General features: G+C 40.4%; 1 protein-coding gene across 1 annotated transcript in view; it reads right to left on the bottom strand.

Annotated features, from left to right (window-relative positions):
• Adamtsl1 (ADAMTS like 1) overlaps positions 1–13,701 on the bottom strand; it is a 344,581-nt gene that overhangs the window by 123,751 nt on the left and 207,129 nt on the right. The window contains exon 15 of the mRNA XM_077108065.1: positions 11,587–11,716. Within this exon, the coding sequence (XP_076964180.1) occupies positions 11,587–11,716 (130 nt within the window). The remainder of the gene's footprint in view (positions 1–11,586; positions 11,717–13,701) is intronic.

The following is a 13,701-nucleotide window of genomic DNA, read 5'->3' on the forward strand; positions in this document are numbered from 1 at the left end:
GCATTACTCTGTAACAGAGACTGTCCATCTTTCCTCAAGAAAAGAGACAGGAACCACAATTTTCTAAAGTGCACAAAAATTACCCACATTCTCCAACCAGGAATAACTTCTTACAGAGGTATATAAAAGATCCTACCAACCCTGAAACTAATACTTATTACTATTTACCTAGTATGTGCTAGGTACTGAGCTAAGCATACACATCCTCACAACAAATTAAAGCATTAAAGAGAAGAAAAAAAATAAAGCTCTGAAATTTTAAATCAACCTGCCCCAGCCAAAGAGCTAATAAATTATACAAACTGTATTTTAACCCTGATTTGTGTGAGTCCCAAGTCCGTGCTCTTGTGATTAGAATAAAAGGCTGGGGACCTGATACACCTTTTTGTGAATTCGCTCAGATAGTTTTGTCTTCCTAATTCTTAGTTGAACTGAGCTAAATGAACATGGGACAGGAAGGGGAGCAAGGGTTGAAAGAAACAGGAAGACAGTACAAGACAGAAGGGACAGCTAGGAATTTGGGTAGTAAGAAGGCAAGGTGGTTGAGAATAAGCCTTGGGGACACAGGGAGGTAACAGGAAAGTCAGAAAAGAGAATGGCACAGAAGAGGAGGCAGGGGCCAGTTTGCATTGCAGGGCAGGGTGGGGGTGGGGAAGAGTGTTGGTAATTTATAACTTAAACAGATGAGCATAAACCAGGCCAGTAGTTTTGGGTAAAGGAAGAGCAAAGATCCAAAGCCCTAATATAGCCTCCAACGTCATCCAGATCCATAAGCCCAGACTCCATCTCTCTGGATGATTTAGTATTTCTTTATAAGAAATGTGGGGTTTTTTTGGAAGTGAATTCTTTATCTAATGACTCAGTGTTGGGATTTAAGGTATCCATTTAGGTTTACTCAATCCCTCTTTCAGCATGCTTCATTTCCCAGCCCTGAGAAGTATGTGCTCTAATGAATTTTTCACTCTGTCCCCTAAGTGTTAGTTTTCACCCAAAGCCACGTTCTACTCTTGGTAACAGAGTATGAGAAAAAGGTTCTCTACTGGAGATGAAGAAAGAAGACCTTGCTAACTTGTTTGTGATCTTTACAAGGCTATAAGCTAGGAGGGGACTAGGATTGGTTCTTTGCACTATGTTAATTCCTGTGCCCAGAGCAAAGTGCCAAGAAAAGGGGAGGTGAGAGATGGAGTGATAGATAGATCTATAAACATCATCGATAAAGGGAGGAACGGAACCCCAAGCTCTTAATAACTGCTTTGGAATTAAACATATTTTGTGCCAAATTTGGACCCACCACCGGCGATCTCTCCAAAGACTTAACTTGCTTAGCTGTAAAGTTAGGATAGGAATAGTATCATCCTTATAAAACCGTAGGGAAGAATGCCTGGCATACTGTAATCTCCAAATAAATGCCGGTATTATGGAAACCATATTTTGCTCAAAGGTTTTCAGGGACATGGAGGCAAGATGCTCCATCCCATCTTTTTTTTTTTTAACTTCCTCCCTTTCCTCTTCTTTCTCATAAGTATTTGGAGAGAAAACTGGCAAGGGATAACAGACTTTATATACGTTTTCTGATTTCTTTCTGATTTATTACAGGCTTTTTCTGACCACCTGAACAAGTTACTCAATTTTAGATACATACCTCACTTGCCCAAGGATCTTTCTTCCTTCAGTCAGGTCACACAGGGTATTAACTTTTTAAGGAATATTTGGGTACTCGCTCCTTTGCCCTCATTTAATCATCTAATTACAGTACTTAAAAAATATATATATTTTTGGATCAGGTGTCAAAGTCCAGTGGAATGTCCTCCAAAGCCCTGTCCTCCATGAGGACCAGCTGACTGTTTCCTGTTCTAACACTGCCTAAGACATCTGGCCGAAAGCTGGCTTGTAGCTAGGTTCTATCCTTAGCTTCCCTTCACTATGTTCTCACACTGGCTGGTTAAGACAGTTAGGAACAAACTGCAATGCATATAAAATAAACATCAGGATCTTATATGGCTTCCTGCATAGGAATCTAAGAGAGCTGGCAGATCCCCATTTCTTTAAGCATTTACCATATGAGGTAGGGACCAGATGAGTGCTTTACAAATGTGATCATCCTTACAAAACACCCTCTGTGGATGGGATAATCATCTTTATTTTACAGATAAGTATAACAGAGTCTTAAAGGGGTGTAAGTAGCCAGTCCAAGGACACAAAGGGAATAAGAGAGTCCCTACATCTGTCTGACCTCCAAACCCCATGACTTCCCCCTTATTTCAAGCAGCCTCCCTCTTCCTAATAGGGAATAGAGTGCTTTGGTATTGTTGTGTCTCTTGGTTCTGGTTCTCTTGAAGTTTCCCTATTCTCAAGGGTTTCCAGGATTCCTCCGATTAGGAAAATATGTTGTCTAACAAAGAAAAAGTCATGCTGAGATGACAAGTGCTACCTCTCCCAGAGGCAGGTGTATTAGCAAAGCAATTCATGGCCTCTGTATTTAGCACCTCACTGATGCTGGAGCAAGTAATCAAGCTATAAGTAATCTGGGCAGAGGATGCTACCAGGCTCTCTTACTCATATGGCTAGCTTCCTTTGGCAGCCAAAAAGATATCTATGTCCACACACTCAGGGACAAGAGTCAATAACCTGAAGGTACAGAGAATGTGTTCCAGCATGTAGTCCATGTGTTTGGCTAGGTCTCAAGGACTGTAACTACCCAAGAAGAAATCAAAGCCTTGTGAGAAAGCAATGAGCAGTTAGTGCTGGGGACCTGTGCCAACCCAGTGACAATCATCCTTGCCTTAGGTTTCCTTATGTCATCAATACAAACACCCAAATCCACTGTAGTCCCAGGTGAAGACAACTAACCAAATGAGTAAAGAGAGCGGGTATTAAAGATAGGAAGGAAGGAAGAATACAGATTCTCCATGGGGAAGGAAGGGGTTGGCTGGGCTCTGCTTCATGATGGATCTCTCTTGAACTGCAGCAGATAACCCAAGAACTGCCCAACCTAGCAGCAGTGCCATGAGAGGAATAATATTTTCAGAGGGTGAACTTCTCATGAACTGTACTCCCCAGATGACTGGGCAAAAATCAGGAATTTCTCTTTTCATTCCCTCCTTTCTGTGTTCTTTAGCATCTCTTTCTCAAGTCTTTTTCCTATTTCTTTTTTTTTCCCAATTAAAGTAACATAGCAGAGCATGTTTCCAACCCTAAGGCCAGAGGAAAAGCTCTTCAACTCAAATTGTGCATGAGGCCTTTGACTTAAAATTTCCTAAGAAGGCATTGTGTATGCTTAGGCAACAATAATAATCCTTTCAAAGCTTCGGCCAAATCCTTGCCTGCCCTTGTATTGTTACTTGAGGACTTTAAAGACACTAGACTGTAGGGAAAGGCAAACATTTCAAAAAGTAGAAAAGATTTATTTTGGGAGACTCCACTCCATATCTGTTGATTGATTTGTAAGCTGTTGAGTTTTGAACTGTAAAGCTCCAATGTTTCATCACCATCTCCACAGGAAAAAGCTGTCTGGTGGTGGTACTTCATCCCCAGGGAGCTTATGAGCAAAGGGATTGATGACTTGTACAGATACACCAGCTCTTATTGCAGTGAGGACCGAAGGAAGGTGCTTAGTTTAATAGCTGTCTTGAAAAAGGCAGCATATAAGACACTCAAGATTTAAGAAAGTTGTATGGGCAAGGGGCTGCTTCTCAGTGGCATAGAGTATGCTTAGTATGCATGAGGCCCTGGGTTCAATCCCCCTCCAAACACTCCCCAACAAGCAAAAACAATGGCCATATCAAAAATACAAAGCCTGGGTCACTCTGGCTTTCCCAATGTAGAAGAGCACAATGTAGGTTTTGTTCATTATTATATACCCAGCACAATGCCTGGCACGAAAGAGGCATTCAATAAATATTTGTTCAGTAGAGATTGAATAAAGAGAAATTGTTTATCTTGAAGTGCATCATAAAATTTTAAATAGTGGGATGTAGAATATTTCATATCCTCTTCACATGAACAAGCAACATTAAGGGCTTATAAAAATATTTACCATTTTGATGTTTAACCATCCTTGCTATCTGAATGCCTTTACCTAAGTGTTTCTTATGCAAACTTAAGTCTTTTTACTGTAGATTTTTTCATAGTTGTTTAATTTATAGTTAAAGTTAGTTTCTGTTTTATGATGAATAGAGAGGCTCTGCATCTCTTTTAGTCAACTTTTGCATTGCTGTAACCTAAAGACCTTATAAGAACTAGTTAGAGGAGGAAAAGTTTATTTTGGCTTATGGTTTAGTCCATGGTTGGCTGACTCCATAGCTCTGGGCCTGAGGTGGGGCAGGACATCATGACAAAAGAGTATGGCAGAGGAAAACAGCTCAGAACATGGCACCAAAAAGTGTGTGTGTGTGTGTGTGTGTGTGTGTGTGTGTGTGTGTGTGTGTGTAAGCGTGAGCCCTATCTGCTCACTAGGAACAAAATATAAACCCCAAGGGTATACCCCCAGTGATCACTTCCAGTGATCTATTTCCTCCAGCTATACCCTATTTGCCTATAGTTACTACACAGTCAATCCATTTAAGAGGCTTAATCCTCTCATGTTACAGCTCTCATAATGTAATCACTTCACCTCAGAATATTTTTGCATTGTTTCACACATGAGCTTTTGGGAGACACTTCATATCTAAACAAAAACAGCGTGTTAAATTTGACTTAAGGAATTTTTCTAATAGAGTTTACCCTTTATTTCTTTATCTAAAAGCTTTGATTCTGTGGGTAACACTCATTTTCAAAGAATCACAGACATTAGAGCTGAAAGGGGTCAGGCAGTTGCACATCTCATGACTCCCTTTGTGATGTCCTTATCCACAGCTCTAGCCTCCTGTCAGGTGAGTAGCCTGAGTCAACAAATGCTGGGTTGACAGAGGAAGCAAACAAAATGCTCATATCCCTTGCATGAGAGGCCACTTGTTTTTCAAGAAACAGATAACTGAGCACTCGTTGTGTTACGTGAGAAAAAAACATGCCTATAAATAATAAAAGCCAGCCAATATGATCACTTAAGCTGTCCTGAATGAGTGACCAGCATCATCTTTCTCCAAATAAATGTGGCCTTTTCATACCCCTGCTTATCCTCCTTTGGTGGTTCCCTACTGTCTGAGGGAAATACAGTCCAAGTAACTTAATTTAGCACCCTTAGCTCTTTGGAATCGGGTCTCTGCCCATCCTCTGCCATTGGCTTCCATCTCCTGACCTTTTCTCTATGTTCATGTTTTCTCTCCTGCCTAACCCACCTCCTTCTTTTTTATTCACCTGCATGATCCTAGTGACACCTTACCCTTCAGCATAGGTATCCCCTATTCCAAGAAGCTGCTTATCAGCCTCAAGCCTTCTCAGACCCCTGTGCATACAAGTTACTGTTTTGAAATCTGTCCTTAAGCGGTAACTCCTTTAAGACAGGATTTTGTCTTCTTGTTATTTCTGAAGACCAAATACAAGCAGAATGCTGGACATGATGCCCTTTCATTTTCATTTTTTTTTTTACTGAATTAAAATATAAAAATACTCTGCTTTAATTTGTTTTTGCAGAAGATTGACTCTTGTCAATGCTCTGTATAGGAACTTTTATTTTGTGATCTAAGGGGTCTCTCAATTATATAGATGTTAAGAAACTAGAAAAGCTTCCTTCTCAGAACTTAACTGAATGGATTTTCCCAAAGCTGATGTTCCTGTCTTTAGAATGAAACATACAGGCTCTCAGGTGACCTGTTGGTAAGGTAGATCCAGTCCCTTGATTTTTACCTAACATTTAAGCAATAACTTATTCTAAGCATGCAAAGTAATTTAGTCCTGAGGGAAATGCACATGTGACTTTTACCCTTGTTGATGTCAAAATGCTGCTGATCAGACAGCTCTGATCTCTGAGTCCATACATTGATGGTGGGGAAACAACACAGGATCCCACTGGCCCAGTAAGTCCCAGTGTTTAAGAAGCAACTTCTTCTTTTGTAACAGACATATCAGAGAAAGAAAAGGGAAAGAACATATGACAGATCTGGGTTTATCAAGGAAGATGTCAATAACTTATTCTAAGCATGCAAAGTAATTTAGTCCTGAGGGAAATGCACATGTGACTTTTACCCTTGTTGATGTCAAAATGCTGCTGATCAGACAGCTCTGATCTCTGAGTCCATACATTGATGGTGGGGAAACAACACAGGATCCCACTGGCCCAGTAAGTCCCAATGTTTAAGAAGCAACTTCTTCTTTTGTAACAGACATATCAGAGAAAGAAAAGGGAAAGAACATATGACAGATCTGGGTTTATCAAGGAAGATGTCAGTAGCAGTAACTCTCCATAGGTGCCTGAATATGGCGTCCAAATCTGGACTCAATTTTTGTGGATGCTAGTGAGGCTTGGTGTGCTTTTGCTTTAAACGCTTAAAAGTTAGTATGGATAGTGCCAAAAAACAGCATATGGAAACTGGGAGCACTGCAGAAGATAAACCAATCTTCAGAGATCATGCTGAAACAGCAACCCTTAAAACAAGTTGTCAAAGGCGAGGGTGCCCGCAAAGCTTTAAAACCTCCATCAACCAAATGAAAATGTGTTTGTTTTAAAAGGCAACACCTTCTGCTCTGGCCATTTTAAGTTAACATAAAAAAAAAATTTGAAATTGGAAATCGTGTGCTGCTAGTATGTATGGCTTTTGTTAGTGTACAATAAAATGGGCATTCTGAAGAATGCTTTTAAAGAGGAGACTCTGACCTTTAAGAAGTTTTTCTGAACTCTTTTTATTTTTTTCCAAATAGGGATTCTCAGGCTTCTTTTATGATTCTTGCTGGTTGTAAGAACCATCCTAGGTCTGAGCAAAGAGACTGAGATGGGGTGGGGAAGAGGGCAGAAACCAAGCACCGTTCCTGGAATTAGGGGCTTTTCGTCCCTCCTCACTGTTTATCTATTCTGTACCACTCAGCTGTTCTCTGTTGCACAGAAATAAAAGTTTAGTTTAAAAAGTATGTTAGAACAAAGCTGCAGAAATTGCCTGGAATTTCCTTCATTTTCAGCCATCTGGCTCTCATTGCTTACTCTGCTCCCCTCCTCCACATACATTTACCAAATCTTTTCAACACACACTGGCCAAGCTATCAAATGCTTATAATTAATAACAGCCATGCACTTTTTTTTTTTTAAAGGTAGTGCTTTCTGGTTTTCCTTGGGCTGCTCATGTCACTGCTGTTATAAACCAGGGAGATAGTTAGCAAGTGTAATTAATAAAAGTTAGTCAAATAAAAACAACATCAAATTTAAGTCTTAAAAGTCTACAAAAATCATGTTTTCTTTTAAACTAGAAGTGTTTCTCACACACACACACACACACACACAAAACCATAATGAAAGAAAAGGAGAAGACAATGATTGCTTGATTGATGATTATGATGATATTAATGATTATAGTGACAGCTATAATCCTATTTTAAAGATGAGAAAAGTGAGGATCCAAAAAAGTATATATGACCTCTCAAAGATTAGACAGCTAAAAGTGACAGAGCAGGACTTGATCCTGGGTCTAAATCTATGTTCTAGTCTTTGTATTTTGAGAATTCCAGGGATGTGAAAAATCTTTAGTAAACATTATGAAGTTAAAAAAAAATCATGCAATGAGATCTCATTTATGAAAGCCTCATTGATACAGGTACAAAACCTTATGTATTTTTAAATGCTCATGAATCTATTCATAGAAAACCCCCTAAAGTACACGCACCAAGCCATTAGCAGTGGTTACCTCTGGAGAGGAAAGAACTAGAACCTAAAGTATGGAGGTAAAAGAGGAGCATATACCTTGCTTTTTTGATTAATCCTGCTCTACTTGAGTTTTAACCAGTCAGCCTCTTTATGTGTTACCTGTATAATTAATAATTAGAATACTTGGATAACTTTTTTATTAGGAACAGGGGGTGTCTTCTTTCCCAGTGATGGATCTTAAATTGTTTAGGGGTATTTCTTCCCTGAGCCTGTCTAAGGCACCACTGAAAGGCTGGAAAGGTGGTGTGGCTTCTGGACACTGTCCTCAGACAGTGGTGAAGGTGCACAGGTGATTTTTTTTCCTCCTTGTATTGATAACTCCTTGCCATCAACTTTAAAGGAAAATTCTCATTGGTGATTCACAGGCAAAAGTGGTCCTAATTTCTTATGGCAATGTTAGGCAAGGTCGTGAAGAGATTACCCTCTACCCTTCACCCAGGACCTTCCATCCTTCTTGACAATTACACTCCTCTCTGGGCAGTGCTAGCAATTTCCTCAACCTTTAGTGCTCTCCCTTCCGTTGCCTTTATATGCTTGCCTTGGGGATACTTTGCTGTACATGATTGATAACATAAAAGCTTATAATCCTAAGACAATCTATATTTTGGTATTTCAACATTTGATATTTATATGTTTGGTATTTAAAGGCGTAAAGGAAAGGAGTCCAAAAATGGTATTTTCCGCATCAAGTGGAAGAGGGGAGAAAAGGGGGATGAAGAGGAGAGAGAGCACTGAGGTCTTCCAGCTACTGATAATAATAGGACCTAAACACTGCAACTTACAAATATGGCCCTAGTCCTTCCTATACACTTATTAAATAAATACTTAATAAACACCTGCTATATGTCAATTCCCAGATGCTTGGGATAGAGAAAGGAGGAACGAGGCATAAAACTGATACCAAAGACTTTCAAATCTAGTCTTTTTCAACAGAAAATCACTACTTAAAAAATTACCCTAAAAATGTAAGCCTTACTCAGGTGCACACACATGCGCACGTCTATACATACTCACAGACTGGAAAAAGTAGAATCCCTCCAGCTTGAGAACACATCCTTCCTGCTGTGAATAACCAGATGGGACGAGGTCATTGCCTAAACCTGGTGAAAGGCAGGCATGTGCTTCTGATACAAGCTTTGACCACACAAAGCAAGTCAGGAGAAGTCGAGTTTAATTTTAGAAATATAGCTCCAAAAGTCAGATCTCCTTTTTCAGAGTCCTTGATACACTCCTTAGGATCAGATAACTCTGGCCATATGCAAGAGGTAAAATAGCTTCTTCACTAGTGTTCAGCAGGACTAATAACTGCCCAGGAAGGGTCTTATCTTAACCTAGCACCACTTCAGAGGCAAAAGTCAAGACCTGCAACATTTCTAAATGTCCCAAAGAAAATGCTATTCTTTCTTTTAAAAACACATGGATATCAGCACAGACCAAGAACCTAAAAGATCACATACATAAAGTTAGGACTCATTAGTAAGACACACCAATATGCAGAGGAAACACTGAGCCATGTGGAACAAGAATTGTGAATCAAAGATCTAAATCACTCCCCACTGGATGGAAGGTGCATGGAATAAATGGTGCGCTATTAGGCTTCTATCAAACACATTTCCCTTTCTGCATATATCTTGCACCAAGGAGAGCAGAAAGACAGATTTTTCCCCCCTGATATTAGACTAAAATATTCCACAGGATAGGTGCCTATATATTTCTCACTTTTAAGATGAAAATCAACTTTGGCTCTCAGGTGGGAATTGAAGGGAATGAGTCCTATCTGATTGCTCTACTTTGCCCACCTTAATGTTTTAATTAGCATCATTCTACAGATACTTGCCTGTGTACAGTAACCCAAGAAATCTGTGGCCGTTGAGAGGTCTTACCATAGCTGGATGATGGGAAATCAAAGATTATTTAGAACAAACATAATCCTGCTAACCCAACAATGGTCCTTGAGTCAATAAAAAGGTCACAGAGTGAATGAGACTTATCAATCACAGTTAGTACTTTGAGGATGGTAAATAACCCCTTCTGTGATATTCCTTTTATTGACCAAGGAAGGAGCAGGTGAGTGGTCACAAACCCCAGGAGTTTTCAACTAGTCCTTGGCACCAACTCCTTGGCAACGTCTCAGCTCATCACAGCATTTGGATGTTACCACAGCACTGGAATGAGGTTAGAAAAGACCCTTCTTGTTTTTTTAAGTGATGATAAATAAGAACAGAAATGATAGCCATTATCAGCACAATGAAGCAGGAGTAGCGATCTGATGCTTCTGCTTACAGAAAATTAAAGAATCATGGGATCCTTGAGCAGGACATGGTGACTTCAGATCATCTTTACAACATACGTGTGGAAAGAGAGAGCACCACACAGCTAGTTGGTGACAGAAGAAGGTGATAAGCCAGGCCTCCTGACCTCCTAGCCAACAGCCTTGCAGGCTGTCCATGCTGGATCTACTCCACTGTATTCAAATAGAAAAGTCTGCACCCTTTGCTCAAGCACTTGAATTTTGGGCTCACTGAACTGGGAGCTGTGAGGTTAGGATAGAGATATGAGACCACATGAGGGCCATGACAGAAAAAGAGATTACTTAGGATTCCATGTACTGGATCTGAGCTTTGCTTGGTCCAGCCCTGACTCTATTCACTGGCTGCTGTTCTTATGGTGGAGAAGGGGATCCTCCTCAAAGAAGTGGCTGTTTTCTGGTTGCTATGGACAGTGTGGCATGAGTGGCTCTCTCCACTTTTGTATTTGAAGGGGAAAGTCCAGGACCCACCATTTTGATGAAAAATCGAACAATTCTGATGATGCGCAGAAGTGTCACTATGGGAGTGTGTCTCCATATGATTGGTAAAGGCCTGTGATCTGTCTCTTTGTAGTCACAAAGAAAGTCCTCTAGCTGGATGAGAAATAAGACAAGAAGCACATAGGCTTAACCAGCAAACTGTTGTTAATGCCTGAAAGCAAATTCTGCTTCTCATGATATACCTTGCAGAAGGAGGAGAAACGTCACTCAGAAACAGCATTCCTTTCATATCTAGGCTATGAGCTCATCCAGGCACATTCTTCATTCCATCAGCAGATTTGAAAGTCTGGCTTTGGTTCTTTAAATGTCTCCAAAGCAGAATCATAGAGGATAGTTGCTCAAAAAGAAGTATCTAAAAGGCAAATTTCTCCAGACACCATAAAATTGTGTGGACTGAAGCAGTGATTGGATTGATTAACTAGGACTCAAAGTTGGGCAATAATGAGACCCAGGCAGGACCAAACAATGAAATGCTCTAATTGATTTTACGCATGTGGAATGAACACACACACCCCAGAGCGTGCTATAATGAATCTGCATGCTGTGTGCCTACAGATTTCACAGTGGGTCAATTATACCACCCAGATGCTTCAGTTCCTTAGACCCTATAAGTCACAAGTCAATTCATTACTATGGTAAGAGGGCTTGGGACACAGGCTAAAAAGGCGACAGAATCTATGAAGTCTGGGGTCAGTTCACTTTGCCTTTAGGGGAAAGCAACAATGTGGCACGTGCACATACCAGCCATGCCATAAGGCTCCCTTCAGTGCATGAAGCCTTCTGGACTCTGTGCATGACCATTGATTGGGCTGGAATTCCAAAGCCCTGGTTTCAATTAAATTTAAGTGGATTTGACTGAAAGTTTGAACTGATGCTAATTGGTTTTCAAAACATTGGGTAACAATAAGTGTTCTGGTCTTGCCCATAGAAAGATGCACCCAGTTCTGCACACATTCCTGGCTGGCAGGGCCGGCAACATGTCCCTTACCTTGCTGGGCAAGGATCCAAATTGCAGGATTTCAGGAGCTGTGGGGGCCGGCGGCTGGTCACGCACAGGTTCTCATCAGCAAGCTCCCGAGTCTGTTTGTTCAGGCAGCTCACCACAGCCTCCTGGACACCTGTGTACAGATCACACTGTCAGGCCATAGTGCAGAGGGTGTGTGTGGGGGGGGTGATGAAGTGTAGACAAGGCAGCTGGTGGGAGGTCTCTGTGATCAGTAGGACTCTCGCTACATGTGAGAGGCAACAGTTAAAAGCCCAGGCCTGCCAATCTTGTCAACCATTACTCTGTCCAGGGTTGAGAATGTAGCTGAGTGGTAGAGCATTTGCCTAGCATGCACAAGGTCCCAGGTTCAATCTCCTGCAAAACACACCCATGAGTGCATGCACACGCACACATATAAACACCCATGCATGTGAGCGCGAGCACACACACACACACACACACACACACACACACACACACAAACATAGGTTGATCTGAAAGGAGGAACTCATGTGCTTATGGCCACTATAAGCATGCCTCTTGAGAAGGACAATTCTTCCCAAAGACAGGCTGCTACCAACACTGTTGAAGTCCTTAAAAATATTCCACCAATCTATGCAACCACCATGCCGAAATGTCATCATTTCATGCAGAAAGAGCACAAATCTAACAAAACAACAGCAAAGTTCTTCACACATTCAATCAACCAGAGATTGTTGTATTGGAAGGGAGGCCAAAGGCCACAACTTAATATCTAACTTTCTATAAACTACTGTGCTCTTAGGGTCTTGTATCTAGGACTTTAGCCTCTACTGGTTTCCTTTTGATTCTGGCTCATTTCTGTAGGGAACTAGGCAACTTTGGAAGCTAGAACAAGAAGAATAAGAAGCATAATAATGACAGGCATGGTAAACAGTCTTTCCATTCATATCTGCGCACCTGAATTGGCAATAGTAAAACAGGACTTTGAGTAATTACCAACACAAGTCTTTCAAAGTGTTCTGCCAGATCCCTTATGGAGACTTTCATAAAGCATGGAAACACTAATAATTCATGGATTGATGGAATATTTCATCCTTCTACCTGCAGTCATAATAACAATAGTTAACATCTACAGAGTGCCCGTTACTAGGCAGGTACCACAGCTGAGGGCTTGGCACACAACTCTTTCAATAATTCCGCAAGATAGGTATTATTTTTATACCCACTTTACAGAAATGGAAACTGAGGTTTAGAAGGGTAAAAAGATGTGTCTAATGTTATACAGTTGCTAAATGTTGAAGTGGAGGTTGATTGTGCCATTAGCACTGCCTAAAAGCATTATCATTTAAAGATACTAAGAGGCTGTCATATCTGTTTCCCTAGAGATCTTCGGAAATAACCTAGACATGTGTCTGGAATCATTTCAGCAGAGTTCAGTTTAAGAGACAAGACATTCTTGCTAATTTGCTATCATCCATACACAGTTATATATATAAAGATACCTACATCTAAAGATTATCTATCTATAGTTAGACATTTATATATATGGTTATAACATAGTCTCACTATCCATGTAGTTATTTATGTACATACTTGATCTCTTTTTATCTTCTGCATTTCTTCATCCAATGGTAGCAAACATAACACAAACTGTCCCAATGCTTATTAGCTCTATCACTGTCCTTCCCCTTTCACGCCCTAGGTTTCTCCAAGCCATTCTCATCCCACTCAACAGGATAATGTTTCCTAAATTGATGTTAAATTGATCTAGGCTGCTCAGCAACACCATCTTTTAAAAATTGGCATTTTAAAGCCAGGATCCAAATCAACTTACTTTCTTTTTTCTAAGTCTGATAAATCAAACATGTTTTTGGTCTCAATCAAAAGATTTTTCTGTGGCCATGATGGGATCTTTGCATTTTCTTTCTTCTAAGTTTTTATCGCTTCAAAATTTAATTGGATCCTGGTTTGATGCCTACCACCCACCTCAAAAAAATTTAATTTGCCTATGTGATGGCCCGTTCAAGGCAGAGAATTTGAGATTCGCACTAGATATTCAAATTACTCCACCATATTCTGTAATGCTGACAGTATGATGATTTCTGTGACTGAACCATTTGAAATTCATGGTATGAT

Source organism: Callospermophilus lateralis, chromosome 2 (assembly GCF_048772815.1).
Source record: "Callospermophilus lateralis isolate mCalLat2 chromosome 2, mCalLat2.hap1, whole genome shotgun sequence".
Lineage (NCBI taxonomy): Eukaryota > Metazoa > Chordata > Mammalia > Rodentia > Sciuridae > Callospermophilus > Callospermophilus lateralis.